This window comes from Peromyscus leucopus, chromosome 9 (assembly GCF_004664715.2).
Source record: "Peromyscus leucopus breed LL Stock chromosome 9, UCI_PerLeu_2.1, whole genome shotgun sequence".
NCBI lineage: Eukaryota > Metazoa > Chordata > Mammalia > Rodentia > Cricetidae > Peromyscus > Peromyscus leucopus.
In genome coordinates, this window is record NC_051070.1 from 67,213,183 (window position 1) to 67,232,957 (window position 19,775).

The 19,775-nt window shown below is 44.3% G+C and overlaps 1 protein-coding gene across 1 annotated transcript in view; it reads right to left on the reverse strand.

Annotated features, from left to right (window-relative positions):
- Nucleotides 1-19,775, reverse strand: part of Parp4 (poly(ADP-ribose) polymerase family member 4) — a 94,115-nt gene that overhangs the window by 41,528 nt on the left and 32,812 nt on the right. The window contains exons 15-21 of the mRNA XM_037208506.1: nucleotides 13,937-14,061; nucleotides 12,965-13,096; nucleotides 10,705-10,791; nucleotides 8,087-8,251; nucleotides 7,408-7,454; nucleotides 7,095-7,173; nucleotides 3,323-3,460 (exon numbers count right to left, since the gene is read on the reverse strand). Coding sequence (XP_037064401.1) covers nucleotides 3,323-3,460; nucleotides 7,095-7,173; nucleotides 7,408-7,454; nucleotides 8,087-8,251; nucleotides 10,705-10,791; nucleotides 12,965-13,096; nucleotides 13,937-14,061 — 773 coding nt within the window. The remainder of the gene's footprint in view (nucleotides 1-3,322; nucleotides 3,461-7,094; nucleotides 7,174-7,407; nucleotides 7,455-8,086; nucleotides 8,252-10,704; nucleotides 10,792-12,964; nucleotides 13,097-13,936; nucleotides 14,062-19,775) is intronic.

Genomic DNA, 19,775 nt, shown 5'->3' on the forward strand with positions numbered 1-19,775 from the left:
CTAAAACAGAACAAAACAAAAATCACAGGACCTGACCTTGTGCAAATAATGAATGGCTATATCTCTCTCACTCACACACTACTATAAAAGGAACACAGATGCTGTAGTGATTGCTCAAATACATGCACAGACCTCTTATTAACCAGTACGTAAACTAGTCCTATCTTTAGGTTTCAGGTTTGTTGGTTTTTTGTTTGTTTGTTTGTTTGTTTTTTGTTTTTTGGGACAGGGCTTCTCTGTGTAGCTTTGCGCCTTTCCTGGAACTCGATTTGGAGACCAGGCTGGCCTCGAACTCACAGAGATCCGCCTGGCTCTGCCTCCCGAGTGCTGGGATTAAAGGCGTGCACCACCACCGCCCGGCCTAGGTTTCAGTTTTAAGTTCTGTTTAAATTTTATTTTTCTGTGCATGGGTGTTTTGTCTGCATGATAATCTATGTACCATGTGGATACCGTGTGTCCCTGAAAGCAAAAAGAGGGTGTTGATCTTCTGAACCAGAGTTACAGAGGGTTGTGGTCACCATGTGAGTGCTGGGAATCAAACCCAGGTCCTCTGAAAGAGCAGCTAGAGGCCTTAACCACTGAGCCCTTTAAGCTATTTTTATTATATTTTTCCTTATCTGAATTTCCTCCTTTGTTTATTTAGTGTGCAGGTATGTATGGGTGCATGGATGTGCACGTGAGAGGACAGTTTGTGGGGGCCTGTTCTCTTCTTCTGCCAGTCGGTCTCTGAGATCAAACTCAGGTCTTCAGGCTTCCTTCTCAGCCCCAAGGTTCAGTTTCAATTTTAACGAAAGCAACAATTCTTTGTTACAAACGCACACAATTGGAACCTACATGGGACTAGACTAGGCCCTCTGCAGAGGGGAGACAGTTGTGTAGCTGGGTCTGTTTGAGGGCCTCCTGGCAGTGTGACAGGATCCATCCCTGGGGCATGAGCTGGCTTTCTAGAGCCCATTCCCTATGGTGGGACACCTTACTCAGCCTTGATGCAGGGGGAGGGGCTTGGTCCTGCCTCAACTGAATGCACCAGGCTTTGCTGACTCCCCATGGGAGGACTTACCCTTTTGGAGGAGGGGATGGGGTAGGCTGGAGGGGGGAGGTTGGGGAGGGGAGTGGGAAGAGGGATGAGAGAGGATCTGTGGTTGGTATGTAAAAGGAATGAAAAAAATTAAAAAAAACAACAACAAGCAATTAGAAAAAAGCCAAATACACACAATTATATTATGGTCATAAGTAATTATACATACACACACACACACACACACACACACACACACATATATATATATATATATATATATATATATATATATATATATATGAAATTAATTTTTCAAGACAGGGTTTTTCTGTGTAGTTGTGTAGTCCTGGCCATCCTAGAACTTGCTCTGTAGACCAGGCTGGCCTCAAACTTAGAGATCTACCTGTCTCTGCCTCCCGAATGCTGGGATTAAAGGTGTGCGCTACCATTGCTGGCTAATTTTATTTATTTTTTAAGAACATTTTCATTGCATTTTGTTTACTTATTTGTGTGTGTTTGTGTGTGTATGTGGGTGCACACATGACTCTGTGTGCACATGGAGGTCTGAGGAAAATTTATGGGAGTCATTTCTCTCTTTCTACCATGTGGGCTCCAGGGATCTAAACTGAAGACTTGTCAGGCTGGGCAGCGAGCACCTTTAACTGCTGAGCCATCTCTCTGGCCTTTAGTTATTTTTTTAGTATCAGCTTTTTTTATATTTCTATATTTGTATATAGACATGCATGCACACACACATGACATGTCCTCATGTGGAGGTCGGAGGACAACTTGCAGAAGTCAGTTCTCTTTCTACCATGTGGGCTCCAGGCAACTGAGGAATACCAGCTGTATCTTGGTGCCTGTGTCTCCTGGCATATAAAATGCCTCATGCGGTGAAACATCCTTGAAGTTATAGTCGGGTTGTTCCTGCTACATCAGAAACTAAGGCACCGAGGCATTTCATGTGCACTAAGGTAGAGTCTGCATCCTTAGAAGACCCCCACCCTTGTAACATCACTTAGACTGTGATTATGTACCACGCACCCTGTGGGCTTTTCCAGAAGATCATAGGAAGAAATGCCCGGAGAGGAAGGTCTGATCCACCATGATTTGGGAGGCAAAGGGTCACCTCACCCCATGAATAAACCACCCACTTTGTAAGTGTGCTGTGGGACGGTCTATATATCAAATTTCTCTGATTGGTCAATAAATAAAACACTGGTTGGCCAGTGGCCAGGCAGGAAGTAGGTGGGACAAGGAGAGAGGAGAATTCTGGGAAGCAGAAGGCTGAGGCGGAGAGACACTGCAGCCGCCGCCATGACCAGCAGCATGTGAAGACGCTGGTAAGCCACCAGCCACATGGCAAGGTATAGATTTATGGAAATGGATTAATTTAAGATATAAGAACAGTTAGCAAGAAGCCTGCCACGGCCATACAGTTTGTAAGCAATATAAGTCTCTGTGTTTACTTGGTTGGGTCTGAGCGGCTGTGGGACTGGCGGGTGACAAAGATTTGCCTTGACTGTGGGCAAGGCAGGAAAACTCTAGCAACATAAGTGTTCATGCAACTTGTTGAAAATCCATGAAAAAAGGCACTGGACTGCTTGCCTTTGGGGCAGCCCACTTGAGTTTCTTTGGAGTGTTTGCTTTGCTTAGCTTTGCTAAACAAACTGGTTAAACTGTCTATGCCTCTAGACTGTTTTCTTTCCTTCAAGGAGACAAGGACCAAGAGCTACCCCCACCCCATTAACACTGGATGGGGTGGCACATGCCTGTACTTTTAGCACCTGGGAGACTAAATCAAGAGGATCACAAGTTCAAGGCCAGTCTGGGATACAAAGAAAGTTCAAGACCAGCCTAAACTACATAGAAAGATCCTGTTTCAAAATACAAACAAATTCTAACTTTAGTAACATATTTATCCATACATTTTTTTCAGTATACAGTATCTCTTACTTCTATTACTATTATCATCATCATTATTATATTTTTGAGACAAGGTCTCAGAGAGCACATGCTGGTCTTAAATTTGTATGTAAGGATAACACCAAACTCCTGATTCCCCCTTGTCTCTACTTCCCAAGCACTGGATTAATAGGCATGAGGCACTATGCTCAGCTATTTCATGTATGTATGTATGTATGTACGTATGTACGTATGTACGTATGTATGTATGTTGGTGTTTTCTTGCTATGCAGTCAAGGCATGCTTTGAACTAGTGGTAATTCTCCTGCCTCAGCTTTCCTAAATGAACTAGCACATCTGGCAGTGTTTCTGACTCCTAAGTAAGTAGTAACGTACCTCACTTTCTTTTTCTGGATGTTTTTCAACCCACATTCTTGGGAGATAGGCATCGTGCAAACCAATGTGGAGAGAAAACCCACTCTTGTCTAGGGAGCTGCCCTCCACAGTGCTGATCACAGCTTTACAGTCCGTACTCTGCAAAAGAGAACAGGCACACACACACAGTTCAGAAGGGAACGACAGCATCCTGTCTGTCTGTAATGACCTGCCCTGCCAAGCGGTAAGTATCTGCATTAGTTACATAGCTCCATTATGAATCAACATTGCAGTAGTACATTCCAAAGTTACTAATGACCACTATCAGATTGGTTAAGTGTCTGAAACTCTCAGGTGGAGTTATACAGTCAAATCTAGTTAAGTCTGAGACAATTCTGTATCTAAAGACCATAGATCTGTACATTTATCTGGATATAGCAGAAAGCATAGTATATCATCAGAACCTGGAATGATAAAACATAACATTCACGAGACACCTAGGGATCATACTTTGTAAAGTATGTGTCTATAAATATGAAACAGCTTTTGAAGACAAAGATGATAAGTTTTAAAATAATGACGACAACACAGTACACTGTAAAATGGCCACAGGACTCCACTCCAGGACACTGACCATTTTGCAGTGACTTAGGAGCTCCCCCATTTAGAAGTGGTATCTATTGCTTTACTCTTGAATTCGCCAATGGGTTTGACCATGTGACTTACTTTGATCAATACTACTGGCAAATACTGATGGCAAGTATCAGGAGACTGAACAGTATGCCACAGAGCTGACCTTGACTTATTGCTAACAGGTGTTGGAGAATATTATTTTAAGATATGTTACATTTGTTTGTGCTGTGGAACATTTCTTTTAACAATGCAAAGATATGTTGCATTCTTTTATGTTGCATTTGTTTAACTCTGTGAAGCTGTATTACTGTGCCTGTCTAAAACACCTCATAGTTTAATAAAGAGCTGAACGGTCAATAACAAGGCAGGAGAAAGGATAGGTGGGGCTGGCAGGCAGAGAGAATAAATAGGGGAAATCTGGGAGGAAAAAAAGAAGGAACCAGAGAAGGAAGGGGACTCCAGGAGCCAGCCACCATGGCAAGCCACAGAGTAAGAAACAAAGAAAGATATACAGTTGTGGAGAACAATAAAAGCCCAGAAGCAAAAGATAGATGGGATAATTTAAGTTAAGAAAAGCTAGCTAGAAATAAGCCAAGCTAAGGCTGGGCATTTACAATTAAGAATAAGCCTCTGTAAACCGGGTGGTGGTGACCCACACTTTTAATCCCAGCACTTGGGAGGCAGAGGCAGGCGGATCTCTGTGAGTTCGAGGCCAGCCTGGGCTACAGAGTGAGTTCCAGGACAGGCTCCAAAACTACACAGAGAAACCCTATGTCGAAAATAATAATGATAATAATAAGCCTCTGTGTCATGGGAGCTGGGTGGCGGGCCGCCCAAAAGAGCCTAAGAGTTCTTGGGAGGCAGAGGCAAGTAGATCTCTGTGAGTTTGAGGCCAGTGTGGACTACAGAGTGAGTTCCAGGAAAGGCACAAAGCTACACAGAGAAACCCTGTCTCGAAAACTGCCCTCCAAAAAAAAAAAAAAAAAAAAAAAAAAACCAAGCCTGAGCTAGCCTGATGTATAATGGGAGACACACAGTGGCCATACAAAGTGATACAGGCCGGCGGCTATGTATGAGTCAGGTGGTCCTAGACCATCTTGTCCCAACCAAGCCACAGCAACCTGAAGATAAAAACGGCTTGATATTTGAAGCCACAGAGTTGTGGGGCTGTTTGTTTGTGACAGAGGCAGGTGAGGAGGGCTTGTTCCGAAATGATCATGTCTTGCACTAACTTCCGCTCCCTACAGAGAGCTAAGGTCTCATAATGAAAGAGAATGAGTAAAAACCATGTGGGGTCACAAGCAGACTGGGGATAGCAACAAAGAAAGTTGTTGGCACATATTAGGAGGCTGGATCATTGTGAAGTTGTGGTAGGTGACTCAGCCATACCGTTGCTAACCCAGGTGAGACAGGCACCTGCCGTGTGCCCATTAGCTCCGAGGAGCCAGGGAAGGAAGGTTCACAGATGGAGGCACCAGTTACTGAGTAAACCTGGTAAATGAGCACCGTAAATGAGCTCAGGCCCCGGGAGCCTCTCAACCCAGGTAAACCAAGCAAGGTCATTTGTTCCTCATCCCCCCCCCCCAAGGGAAATCGGAGAGGAAGGTTGTGTCAGCGTTCTGAACACCAGCCCCTCATTCATCCTTCCTGCTCATCTGCACACATCCTGATTTTAACTGGCCATGGTCTTGACCTTAGTCTGAGTGATGAATACACAGAGTTATCCATACTTCTGGCATTTGGGGGAAAGCCACTAAAGTGGAATGCGGAGACAAACAAAAAAGCCAGCGTGGGGAGACAAACTCAAAGAGGGAGCTAGGACACAGGAAACAAGAAAAAAATATTAAACATAGTTTCAAGCCAGGCACACAACCTTTTTTTTTTTTTTTTTTTTTTTTCCCCCCTGAGACAGGGTTTCTCTGCATAACCCTGGCTGTCCTGGAACTCACTCAGTAGACCAAGCTGGCCTCAAACGCAGATCCGCCTGCCTCTGCCTTGGGTGCTGGGATTAAAGGCGTGCACCACCACTACCTGGGCCAAGGGGGCACACAGTACTGATTCCGGCATTTGGGAAGCTGAGGCAGGAGGTTCAGCAGTTCAAGATTAGCGCCTGGTATCAAGGCTACATCCCCAGCCTGGGGGTTACTTTTTAAAGTAAATATTATATAATGGTTAAAAAACACAGTGTCAGAGCTGGAAAGATGGATCAATGGTTAAGATCATTTACCGCTCTTGCAGAGGGCTTGGGTTTGGTTTCCGGCAGCTACATGGAGGCTCACAACTATCTGTAATGCCAGCTCCAGGGAATCCAGTGCTGTTTTCTGGCCAGAGTGGGCACCAGCACTCAGGTAGCACACATATATGCATACAGGCAAATACTCATCACAGAAAATAAAAATAAATCTTTTTTTCATTTTTTTTGAGACAGGGTTTCTTTGTGTAGCCTTGGCTGTCCTAGAACTAACTCTGTAAACCTGGCTGGCCCCAAACTCACACAGGTGTGCCTGCCTCTGCCTCCCAAGTGCTGGGATTAAAGTGCTGGGCGGTGGTAGCTCACGCCTTTAATCCCAGCACTCGAGAGGCAGAGACAGGCGGATCTCTGTGAGTTCGAGGCCAGCCTGGGCCACAGAGTGAGTTCCAGGACAGGCTCCAAAACTACACAGAAAAACCCTGTCTCGAAAAACCAAAAAAAAAAAAAAAAAAAAGATGTGCACCACCACTGCCTGGCAACAAATCTTTATATAAAAATAAAATGCCACTGTGGTATTGGCTCAGTGACAAACATACATACTCCTATCAAAACAGGATGTCAAAAGGCAGCTTGCCCCACCCCCAGTAACGAGGATCAAAGCCAGGGCTTCAGACGTGCTGGGCAAACACATCACAACCGAGCTACCTCCCATCCTTACGTGAAGCAGGTGAATCAAGACAAAACAGTGAGAATCATTATTATTTACAGCCCCGAGGCAACGGCAGAGAAGCAGCTCGAACATCCAAGGTGACAGGTGGACTCCAGCCTGGGGAGCAGCAAGGGACACTGGCGGCCGCTGTGGAAGCCGATGTCGCGTTAGCTCCCTTTTATACCACGGACGTATATTCTCGATACGATAGACTGAGTGGGAAACGAAGCTCTCCAGAAACCAAAGGAGGATTCACTGACCTTTTGTCTCAGTTCGTGTGTGTCACTGGAGATGAAGTCAATCTTGTAGGGCATCTCAATGGACATAGCCAGGGAGAAGCTGCCGAAAATGAAGAGGTCACATTAGTACGAGATCTTAAATTCCCACTTGCAGCTGTTTCAAATCATTTTTCTTCTTTCCGCAGCACTGAGAATCAAATCATGCGTGTGGGCACACAGTCTAGGACTGAACCGACCTCCCAGCCTCTCCAGCAATTGTAAATGAAAATGGAAGCTATACAGCTCATGCCCATTGCACGAGGTAACCCACGGGATTCATATTTTAGGTACTAACCTTTGCTTTGTCCCTATTTCCTTTATACAGACCTTCTCCACTGTATCCTGTTAGAAGAAAGGCATATGTAAATAAGAGAATTTCCAGTAAGCTTTTAGGGTACTACGGTGATGAGCCAGGCACAGAAGACAGCATCGAGAGAGTCTCATTTCCACGCCGTGACACACGGCATTGGGTCAGGAGATGACATTAACCTCTAACATTCAGCTGCGTCAGGAACACCTCTGACCATTACCACAAAGATTTTTTTCTTTTTTTCTAAGATTTATTTTTTTATTTATGTGTATAGGTGTTTCGATTGCATATGTGTAGTAAGGTGTGTGAGCGCAGTGCCTGAGAAAGCCAGAAGAGGGCGCTGAATCCTCTGGTACTGGAGTTACAGACAATTCTTAGCTGTCACGAGGGTGCTGGGATTTAAACCCAGGTCTTCTGCTATAGCAGCAAGTGCTCTTAAACCACTGAGCCATCTCTTCTGAACCTGCCCACCACCACTATATACACATATATGGGCTTTTTGAGACAGAGTCTCACTATGGTGCTCTGGCTGTCCTAGAACTCACTCTGTAGACCAGGCTGGTTTTGAACTCACAGAGCTCTGGCCACCTCTGCCTCCCAAGTGCTGGGATTAAAAGTGTGTTATATCTGGCTTCCATCAAATCTCATCTCTACGCACACCCACCTGAAGGTTCTCATTCAAAGCCTTGTCCTGTTGCCAGGGCGCCACAGTGGCAGGCATAAAGAAGATGGCCACAGGGCTTTGGATGCTGAGTTCCGTGATGTAGGTAATTTTGATGAGAACCTTCGCCTGAGGCGGTAAGTTTCCAACACTGACAGTGAAAACATCCTGAAATACAAACAGCGACTGAGAAGCACATCCACTCTCTGCCAATTCATTCCTTGTATCACTAGAGTGACTCAAAGACAACCAGCCAAGTTCTTCCTCAGAAAGCGGTGATATACCATTATTAGTGTCACGGGGAACTCTGGAGAAATTCACTAGTGATGGGGACAGGGGAGAGGTGGCCACTGGGGAAGTGCTCAAGGGACTCCACACTGCCATCACATACTTTGCACTTGGCCACATGGGTGTTTCCATCCAACCCCTTCCTTGAGGGACCCGTGGCTTCTTTGACCTTGATGGCAATTGGCACCAGGGTGCAGACAGCAGTCTTCAGCTCGCCCTAAGCTTAATCTGCTCACTGAAGGGTAAGCTTATGATCGTACTTTTTAAAGTCCTTAACAGTCTTTGAATGGACTGCTGATAATTATTGCAGAAGCCAGCAACCCAATGAGCAGCAAAGATGGAAGAATAAGAAGTATTTTTCATTCCCTTCCCATTTTCTTTTTCGCTCTCTTCTCTTTCTTCCCTTCTTTCCAGATAGTCTCATAGACTGTAAGCTTGCCTCAAACTCACTACACAGCCAAGGATGACCTTGAACTTCCGAGGCCCCGCCTCGGAAGATTCTTTCACGCTAAGATTCACAGCTGTGTCGCACCATGCCTGGTTCGTCTGGAGCTACAGGGAACCCAGGGCTTCATGCAAACACTCTACCACCCGAGCTACTGACACAGGAGAAACCGAGAATAATAAATGGAATAGTAAGGCATCTACTAAGACTGTTCAGGAACTGTGAGGTCTCACGAAGTAGAATCTAACTAAAGGAGCGCCCCCAGCTCTCTCACTATCAGGAAGGGCATAATTCTGCCAGGCAAACAGGAAACAGGACAACCCTGGCTGACAGCTGCCTGGGAGAAGCGGCCGTGGTCTGTGTCGGGATGACTATGGCAGTATTTTACGTTGTAAATCTCCCCATTTAACCAAACAGCCAAACCTTGGAATTTCTGTCTCTGTGAAACATGTTTAATGACTCAAAGTGTAACGTGGGGCTGTGAAACTACATAAGCTGATGTGGGCTCTGTTCAGGGACGGTTCTCTTTTGTGCATTAGCCAGAACCGGTCACGCACTGTTAGTAAAGAGTTCTTCCTTACTCACCGCTAAGTGCTGGAGTGATTTCTCACTGGGAAGGCATGCCACTTCTGTAACAGTATGTGCCCAGTTCTAGATATAACTTTTTTTCCTGATATCTAAGGAGCTCATCTCAGCATCCCTAAGTACACTTGCCATTCTATCTCTATGATAAAAATTTAACACATCTGGATTAGAAGAGTAAAAGATGAAGGTAGGATTAGGTGTTAGTACTATTTTGTTTGTTTTTAAACTTATTGAGTCTGTGTATGCATGATGTATGCATGTGTGGCATTAAGTGTGTGAGTATGGATGGGCATGAACTGTGTGTGACTGTGGGCATGTGTGTGCTATGGTGTGGATATATGAGCACTGCCTTCCATAGATGCATGTGGAGGCCAGACAACAGTTGGCAGAGGAAATCCATTTTCTCATGCTACCAGAGGGTTCTGGGGATCCACTCAGGTGTCAAGCCTGCACAGCGGACACTTCTACCTGCTACTTCACCAGCCCTAAATGACTGCTTTTGACATTAAGTACATCCACTTGTAGGAAAGAGCTAAAACAACGAAGGGGAATTGTTAAAGAATTCACAGTGCCGATGCTTAAAGTGTATGAATGGGGGCCAGAAATGGGTTGGTGTGGTGGTAAAGGCACTAGCCAGCCACCAAGCTGACGACCTGAGTTCAGTTTCCTGGACCTAGGTGGTAGAAAGAGAACTCCAGAAAACTGTCCTTCGACTTCTGCATGCTGCGTTGTGAATGTGTGTGCATGCACAATGAATCAATAAATGTAAAAAAAATTAAAGCAATTTATCCCTTAGATCTGCATTAACCTTCAGTGTGTTCTTTCCTCAACCAAACATGAAATTTCTAAAAGCTCTTACGGGAATGCCTTCTGGGTTATAACTTGGTGAAAATTGGACACGTTGATAGGAGAGTTTAGTTTTGGCAACCCAGTGCCCAGTGGCAGTACCAGCTCTTCCTGTTCCTACAGCACGGAGTTCATCTCCCCCTTTGTTTAGACAACTCACAGGGCTGGCTTGGCCTCCTTTACTTCTAAGGGATTTTTGTTAGTGCATTTGAGACAAGGTCTTGCTAGGTAGCTCTGCACAGCCTAGAGCTCACTATGTAGAACAGGTTGGCCTGGAACTTGTAGCAATTCTCCTGCTCTGCCTCTCGAGTGCTGAGATTATGGTGTGTGGCACCATGTGTGGCATTTACAAGAGATCTTATAAGCCCAGAGTACTGTAAACGATCTTGGTTCCCATTATGGATTCCTATTTCAAATAATTTCCCATAATATGCCAGCTACTGGATGAATAATGTACCGGAGTGTCCTGGTCCATCAAGTAAGCACCGTGGCCTTGGCTGATAGCCTCTCTGTATTCCTGCTGGGCTTCTTCCTTCTCCTTTATCTGGAAAAGACAATTATTATGATGATTTTGTTTGTTTTTATTTTTTTTCAAAGTCTCACTCTGTATTAGACTAGCCTGTAATTTACCACATACCCCAGACTGGCCTTGAACTTGCAACAATCACCAGGTGATGGTGGCACACACCTTTAATCCCAGGCAGAGCCAGGCAGATCTCTGTGAGTTCAAGGCCAGTCTGGTCTACAGAGTGAGATCCAGGACAGGCACCAAAACTATAGAGAAACCCTGTCTCCAGGGGATTAAAAAAAGGAACTTGCAACAATCCTCCTGCCTCTGCTGAGGTCACAGGTGTGAAGTGCCATGCCCAACTTTGGGAAAGACTTTTGGAATGTTTATTATAGGATGTGGTGGTATTTTATTTGTGCTGAAATGTGATATTTTATTTGTATGTTAAAAAATAAAGTTTGCCTGGAGATCAGAGGTCATAGCCATAAACAGAAGTCAGGTGGTGGTAGCCCATGCCCTTAATCCGATCACATGGCAGGCAGAGTCTCTGTGTTTTCAAGGACACAGCCAAGTGTGGTGACACACACCTTTAATCCTAGTACCAACCATAGAGACCTGGAGGTCTGTATAGACAGGCAGTGATGAGGAAGTGATGTGGCTGGGCTTAGAGCCAATGAGAAGGCAGAACAGGAAGGCAATAAAGGTGCAGGTTAGACAGGAAGAGGTTCTCTTGGGAAGCTACGGCAGCAGTGTGGTGAGCTAAGGTTAGTTGACGGTTATTGCTCTGATGTCTACGGCTTGTACTTCTGTATTTGGCTCTGTGTTTCTTATTTAATAAGACTGTTTAGAAATCATCTACAATAGGAAGAGAGGCTTCAGACTTTAATATGGAAAATGACACCAATGTTTATTGAAGCCTAGACAAACTAGGAAACCAAGTCTCGGATGAATGGAAACTTACATACACGGATCGCCAAAAGTGAACTGCCTAATAAGAGCCTGGGATAGACTAAAAAAAAAAAGTCCAACTAAAGTGAACCCTCTCTAAGTTAGGACCAAATTCCAGTCAGTTAGTTGAAAATTAAAGTTTGGCACTTTGGTCAGACACAACAAAAAGGTGTATTTACTTACCTTTTTAATGTAGTGATTTTTCAACTGTGCCTGCTTTCCACTGTGTTGTCTGGCTGCCTGTAACTCACTGTGTTAGGGAGACTTCTCTCAGCCCCTGTCACAGCCTCCTGGGGGTTGGGACAGCCTATGTGACTGTGTCCTCCTCTGTCTGTCTGTGTGTCCTCCTCTGTCTGTCTGTGTGTCCTCCTCTGTCACTGTGTCCTCCTCTGTCTGTCTGTGTGTCCTCCTGTCTGTCTGTGTGTCCTCCTCAGTCTGTGTGTGTGTCCTCCTCTGTCTGTCTATGTGTCCTCCTCTGTCACTGTGTCCTCCTCTGTCTGTGTCCTCCTCTGTCTGTCTGTGTGTCCTCCTGTCTGTCTGTGTGTCCTCCTCTGTCTGTCTGTGTATCCTCCTCTGTCTGTCTGTGTGTCCTCCTCAGTCTGTCTGTGTGTCCTCCTCTGTCTGTCACTGTGTTCTCCTCTGTCTGTCTGTGTGTCCTCCTCTGTCTGTCTGTGTGTCCTCCTCTGTCTGTCTGTGTGTCCTCCTCTGTCTGTCTGTGTGTCCTCCTCAGTCTGTCTGTGTGTCCTCCTCTGTCACTGTGTCCTCCTCTGTCTGTCACTGTGTCCTCCTCAGTCTCTCAGACTTTGGACACTGAAATAATTCCCTCTGTGGCCAGCAGGTGGCTCGGTGGAAGAGGCCTGTGTCACAAGCAGAATGATGGGAATTTCGTCCCTGAGACCCACATGTGGAAGAAATGCCCAGGCATGGTGACACACGCCTTTAATCGACCCCTGCGTGTGTTCTCTGACCTCCACACAGGCTGTGGCATGTGTGCATGCGTGCATGTGCGCACGGACAAATAAAAACACAATAATTCTTTTTTAAAAAAGAAAGACAAAAAGGAATTAGCTTTCTTTGTTTAAATTACCTAAACAAAGACTTTGTAAGAGAATGGCGTTGGTTAGGGAGGGACAGTGGAGGCTGCCTGTATGAGGCCACTCTTCAAAGAGTGTTTTTGGTTTTAATTTCCCAACCTTACAGCCTTGGGTACTCAAATGATGGAGATTTGGGAACATGGGGACTCTTTGCTTTCTCTTCTTACCTCTCCTACTATGTGCTTCCCGTTGATGAATGCCTCGAAGCCACACACGGCTGCCTTGTCATCCAAAGGAAAGATATATTTTGCCTCAATAGGCACGTGACTTTGATTTGTATATGTCTGAAAAACAACGACCTGAAAGAGGAAGGGGAACAAATTCTGCATAATTGATAAAACCGCATGGAACATTTGCAAGAACAGCTAATGAAAATAATTATACACACTTATTTCCTCAAATTTTTTTGTTTTGTTTTGCTTTTTTCAGATAGGGTCACATGCAGCCCAGACTGGTCATGAACTTGAACCTGAAGTTGACTTGGAACTCAGGACCCTCCTGCCTTCCTTCACTTTCCAAGTGCTAGGATTACAGGTGTGGACCACTGACCGCAGTTCAAATCCCTTAAATTTGCAACATGCCCTCCAAATTCACAAGCCTGGTTTCTGGGGTCCATGTTTCCTACCACCACCAGGGACTGTTCATGCCACATGACCCAGGGCACCAGCTGCATATTTAGGTAGTTATATACACCTGACCAGAGGAGAAGTCAAAAAGGCCCTCTCATGGTAAGAATTTTGCTACCTCCCAAGTGTCATGAGGCTGGGGACGTCTGGAATACAGACATTCCTGGCCCTATGATGGGGCCATGCCCAATAAGTCCATAAGAAGCTAAAAATGTAAGTGGAAAAATGTGCTTCACGAGTAGATTTTAGAATAATATACAATTGGTCTTCTGTATCTGTGGATGCCAATTCCATGATGGAATCAACCAACTATAGATAGAAAATTAGGGAAAAAAAACAAAAACATGTGTTTGTATTAAATACTTAATTTAAAAAAAATTCCCTTCCATTATTCCTTAAACAAGTGACACATGTATTTCAATGTATTTCATTTAGTTCATGTAACTGCAACCAAATTCTCATTTATGACTTATATTCATTTAATTACCTGTCATAAAACCACAAAAAGCATACCTGGGCTACAAAGTCTATTATTCTTCCTTTGATGTGAACACTTTCAAGAGGGACAGAATTTGCAGATGCATCCTGAAGGCCAGCTTTGACGCTGGTGAGGGGCTTGATGTCTGGTAACTGGAAATCTGCAACTCACAAACACGTCAGCTTTAAAACGGCCACGTCTCTGTTGGTATCACCTTCATCCCTATTACCTACTCCATTGTTTAGATATTATAGTCAGGAAAAGATGGAAAAATAGTATTATACTCACAGTATTCTGTGAGTTTTTTGTTTAAAGTAAGATCTCCCTATGGAGCTAGCCTCATCTGCTCTCCAACAGAAAAGCTGCCTGCCTTGGCCTCACAGGTGCTGGGATGACAGGTGTGTGCTGCCACATCCAGCTGTTCCTTTATCATATGTTTGTCTTTTTTGCTTTTGGGCTGGCAGTGCTCAGGCTTGGACCCAGGCTTCACGCAGACGAAGCAAGCTCTCTACTAAATGAGCGACACTCAAAGCCACTGTAGTTTTTAACACTTGGTTATGAAATTAAACCCAGGGAGGAAAGAACTCTCAAATACATTTCTCCTTTTTTTATTTCATTAAAGAAGTATTTGATTGGGCGGATTGTCTCCTGATCTCCACATGTGTGCATGTGCCTGCACACGTGCACATTCTCTCTCTCTCTCTCTCTCTCTCTCTCTCTCTCTCTCTCTCTCTCTCTCTCACACACACACACACACACACACACACACACACTAATACTTTTTTAAGTATTTAATATTTATTTGTGTTGGAGACCAAAGTAGGACCTAAATCTTTCTTCTTTCCAAAAACCAACTCTTTGCTTCATTGATTCTTTGTATTTTCTTGTTTTCTGTCTGCTTCTATTTTTAAATTATTTAAATTTTATATTTTATGTATATAGGTGTTTTGCCTGCATGTATGTCTATGTACCAAGTGTGTGCCTGATGCCCACAGAGGCCAGAAGAGGGTGTAGGATCCCTGAAACTGGAGTTACAGATGGCTGTGAGCTGCCATGTGGATGCTGGGAAGTGGACCCAGACCCTCTGGAGGAGCAGCCAGTGCTCTTAAGCACTAAGCCATCTCTCGATCCCTCTGATGAATAGTTCTCTTCCACTGTGATAAGATAGAAAACACGGAATCCTTTAATTTTTCTGATATTTGTAATGATAGACAAACTAACCAGAAGACAGAAAAACTCAAATTAATAAAAATTAGTGATGAAAGAGAGTCATTAAGATAGTTACTAATCAAATTCAAAGCCACTATGTTATACCTTAAAAAATTCATGCCACTAAATTTGAAAAACCTAAAAAGAAACAGATGAATTTCTAGGTGTATATAATCTACCAAGCTTTTAAGAACGTTTTCATCTTTGTGTATGGGTGTTTTGCCTGTATCTGTGTCTGTACACTATGAATGTTCCTGGCCTGCGGAGGCCAGAGAGAGCATTGTATTCTCTAGGACTGGAGTTCCAGACAGTTGTGAGCTGCCATGTGGGGGCTGAGAACAGAACTGGGTTAAGAATAGCTGGTGTTCTTAACCCCTGAACCATCTCTCCAGCTCCTGATTGACCAAATTTAAACCAAGATTAGCTATATACTTTAAGCAGATCTATAAGAGGTAAAGAATGATGCAGCAATTAAATATCTCATAACTTAAAAAGCTCAGGCCCAGATGTATCCCCTGCTGAGTTTACCAGACCTTTAAAGAAAAACAAATAGCCATACTTCTCAAACTACTCTATAAAACAGGAGAGGGAAAACACTTCCAAACCCCTATGGACTGTGTATCCTGTTACCAGAGCCACACAATGACAACAAAGAAAACTGTATACCAATCTCCCCAATGGACATGGCCACAAAAAAAAAAAAAAAAAAAAAAAATCCTAACAAAATATTTGCAGGGATGATCCAACATATGTAAATCAACAAGCGTAATCACATAAATGGCCTCAAGAACAGAAAGCACACTGTCATCTGAACAGATACAGAAAAGGCATTCAACAGCACCCAACCCCTTTTTGATGATAAAAGTCCATAGGAAACTCAGAATAGAAGGAGCATATCACAACATAATAAAGGCTATATACACCAAATCTACAGTAACACTATATTAACTAGGCAAAAGCTCAAAGCATTTCCACTGAAATCAAGAACGAGACAGGAAGTGTCCACTCTCTCTGCTCTTACTCGGTATAGAGCTGGGAGTCACACCCAGAGTATCAGGTCAGAGAAGCAAGAAAAGGGATGCAATGGGAAAGAGAAGAGTCAGCGCACCCTTACAGCAGACACTATGATTCTCTATAAAAACCCCAAATCCCCACCAGAAAATCCTTAGAACTGGTAAAACACGCTGAACAAAGAGGCAGGATTAAAAATTAAAATAGAAAAATCTGTAGCTTTTGTATATGCCAATAACAGCATGTTGAGAAAGAAACTGGGGAAAACCATCCCATTTCTAGCAGCTTCAAAACCCACCACCATCCTGGAATAAACGTAAGGAAGTGAAAGACCACTACAACAAAACCTTTAAAACACTTGGGGGGGCTGCAGAGAAGGCTCAGTAATTAAGAGCACTTCCTGCTCTTCTGAAGAGTCCCAGCACTCACATGGGGGCTCAAAACAACTGCTTTTAACTCCAGCTCCAGGGGAGTCTATGTTCTCTTCTGGCCTCTGTGGGCACCTATACACATTAGCAGGGACCTTGAACATGGAGGATATTCTGATCCTCCTGTCTCTCTGCCTGTGTGGTAGCCCACAAAAGCTTCCTAGTGAGATCTGAGCTTGCTTTACACAGCAGGGCTGCATGTCTAGGCCACATGCATGGTCACCAGGTGTCTGGAATGGTCTGCACTTGGCTGTGCTGGGGGGGGGTCTTTTGCTCCACCCCTTGGCATTCCTTTAAAAGCCCTTTAGTAGAAACAGAAGGGGCTGGTGGGTTTTGACCCAGGCCCTCCCGAGCTATCCTGTGTTTCTGTCTGTCTCTCTCCTCTGTATTTCTATCTACATACTTCTCACTTCTCCCTCCTCAAGAGTACCCTGGGAGCGGGGAAAAGAGGGAGCTGGTCTCCCTCACACCTGCTGAGATTACATGCATTCTCAAATATTAGTTTTTCTATTTCTGCCTTTTAAAACTTGAGGCTTTGAAGCATCATCTTGAAGTCTAGAATTGTATATTACTTGAAAGACTTACATTTAAACACACACATAGATACAGAGGTCTTGAGATGGTCTCAGTAAGCATAGAGAAATTCAAACTTAGCTATGTGTATTCTCTGATTAGCATTTGAATTGGTCAGTCACTATCATTCATTTTGCCAAAATGGCTTTTGGAGCAAAATGAAACTAGAGTTTTCAGTCCAAGAAAGTCTAAATCAAACTACTATAGCATACTGAAAAATTATGGGCTGGTACACATCTTGAATTCCAGAATTTGGGAGGCAGAGCCTGAATGATCTCTACGAGTTCCAGGCTAACCTGGTTTATTTAATGAGGTCCAGGTCAGCCAGGGATACATAGTGAGACCCTGTTGTCAAAGCAAACAAATAAAAAATTAATATCCTTTATTAACTGACACAAAAATACAGATATGGCTATTTATCTATAAATAGGCGGTGTCTTGTTAGTTCGTTTAATGACTCCTAGTGAAGAATTTAACAGTATCTCCTTCAACAGATCTGAATGCATACATTTCCAATTAAAAAAATGATTTGGATAGTGTGGTGGTTTGAAATAAAATGACCCCAAAGGAGTGGCACTATTAGGAGGTGTGGCTTTGTTGGATTAGATGTGACTCGTTGGAAGAAGTGTGTCACTTTGGGGGTGGGCTTTGAGGTCTCCTTTGCTCAAGCTACACTCAGTATGGCACACAGTTCACTTCCTGCTGCCTGTGGATCAAGATGTGGAACTCTCAGCTCCTTCTCCAGCACCGGGTCTGCCTACATGCTGCCATGTTTCCCACCATGATAACGGACTAAGCCTCTGAAACTGTAAGCCAGCCCCAATCAAATGTTTTCCTTTATAAGAGTTGCTGTGGTCATGGTGTCCCTTCACAGCAATAGAAACCCTAAGACAGATGGTATAGACCTGTCATCCAAACTATTCATGAGACTGAGGGAAGAGAAATGAAAAGTTCAGAGCCTGTGTAGACTACAGAGTGAGTGCACAGGCAGCCTAGGCAACCTGAAAAAAAACCCTGTGTCAAAAATAAATAAAAGTAAAAAGGGCTGGGATGAGCTGGGCAGAAGGGCTGGGATGAGCTGGGCAGTGGTGGTGCACGCCTTTAATCCCAGCACTCGGGAGGCAGAGCCAGGCGGATCTCTGTGAGTTCGAGGCCAGCCTGGGCTACCAAGTGAGTTCCAGGAAAGGCGCAAAGCTACACAGAGAAACCCCGTCTTGAAAAACCAAAAAAAAAAAAAAAAAAAAAAAAAAAAAAAAAAAGGGCTGGGATGTAACTCAGTAACAGAGCATTTACTTGGTTAGCATGTATGAGGCTCTTTGCTCAATCCTTAGCACAGGAAAGAAATAAAGGGAAAAAAGGACAAATGAAAAAGCCCTGGGATGTGAGCTCAGTGGTGGAGGGCTTGTTCAGCATGTCCAAGCATCTGGATCAGTCTCTAGCATCGCAACGGACACCCACACTAACAAACCCAAACAAACTTGGTTGTCAATAGAAGTGCTAGCTTTGGGGGACGGGTATTGTCGGGGGTCTTGCTGTGTAGTCGTGGCAAGCCTCAAACTTGTAGCATGCATCCTCCCTAAACTCCCAGGTGCTGGGATTATAAGCATGTACCATCATGGCTGGCTTCTAACATGCTTTCACTGTTTTATTAGGTGATGTTATAAGGGGGCCATGGTCTTCCAGGAGATTTGTGTTTTCTGCTCTTTGACCTAAGTGTGCATTACAATTTGCGGGCCCCTTTCTCTTTTCTCATTCATCCTTATTGCAACATTTAACAAGAACATGTGCTTATGCCCATCTGAGAGGTCAAGTGTCCAAGAAAATGCCACTTGCTAAGTGGGAGTCACAGTCAACACAAGCTTCCTGACTCTATAGTCACATCTGCTAATTCTACCCACCTTTACTATAGTACTCTGACCTCACTATAAGGATGCCATGGCTTGGATACTGTAGCACGAATCTTAAAGGGTCTTATCAATAAAAACAAACCCAGAGCCAGGTATTGGGGTGAATGCTGGAAGATCAGAGAAGCAGAACAAGCCACAGCTTTCTCAGCCTTGCCAATTCCTCAGCTGATCCTGTTTCCTCAGACTGGAAGCCTCTGAGTCCTCATCTCAGCCCAAATGCTGCTAAAAGCCTGAAAGCTTAACCAGCTTTAGTTCATTGTCCTCACACCTTAAATACCTTTCTGCTCCTGCCATCACTCCCTGGGATTAAAGGCTCTTGTTACCACGCATGGCTGTTTCCAGTGTGGCCTTGAACTCACAGAGACCTAGACGGATCTCTGCCTCTGGAATGCTAGGACTAAAGGCGTGTGTGCCACCATTTTCTGGCCTCTATATCTAGTGGCTGTTCTGTTCTCTGACCCTAGATAAGTTTATTAGGGTGCACAATATTTTGGGGAACACAATACCACCACAGGATATAGTTCATCTCCTAAAGGTTCATGTGTTAGAAGCTTAGTCCCCAGGGTGTGATGTTTGGGGGTGGACGGAACCTTTACAAAGTAGGACCTGGTGGGAGCTTGCTGCTGGTCTCCTTCCTACTCTGGCTGACTGTCTCATGGAGTGATCTCTCCCCCTTGCCCATGTTTCTGCTGTGAGACCCTCTGCCTTGATGTCCATATCAGAGCCAAGCTGATGGCAGCACCAGG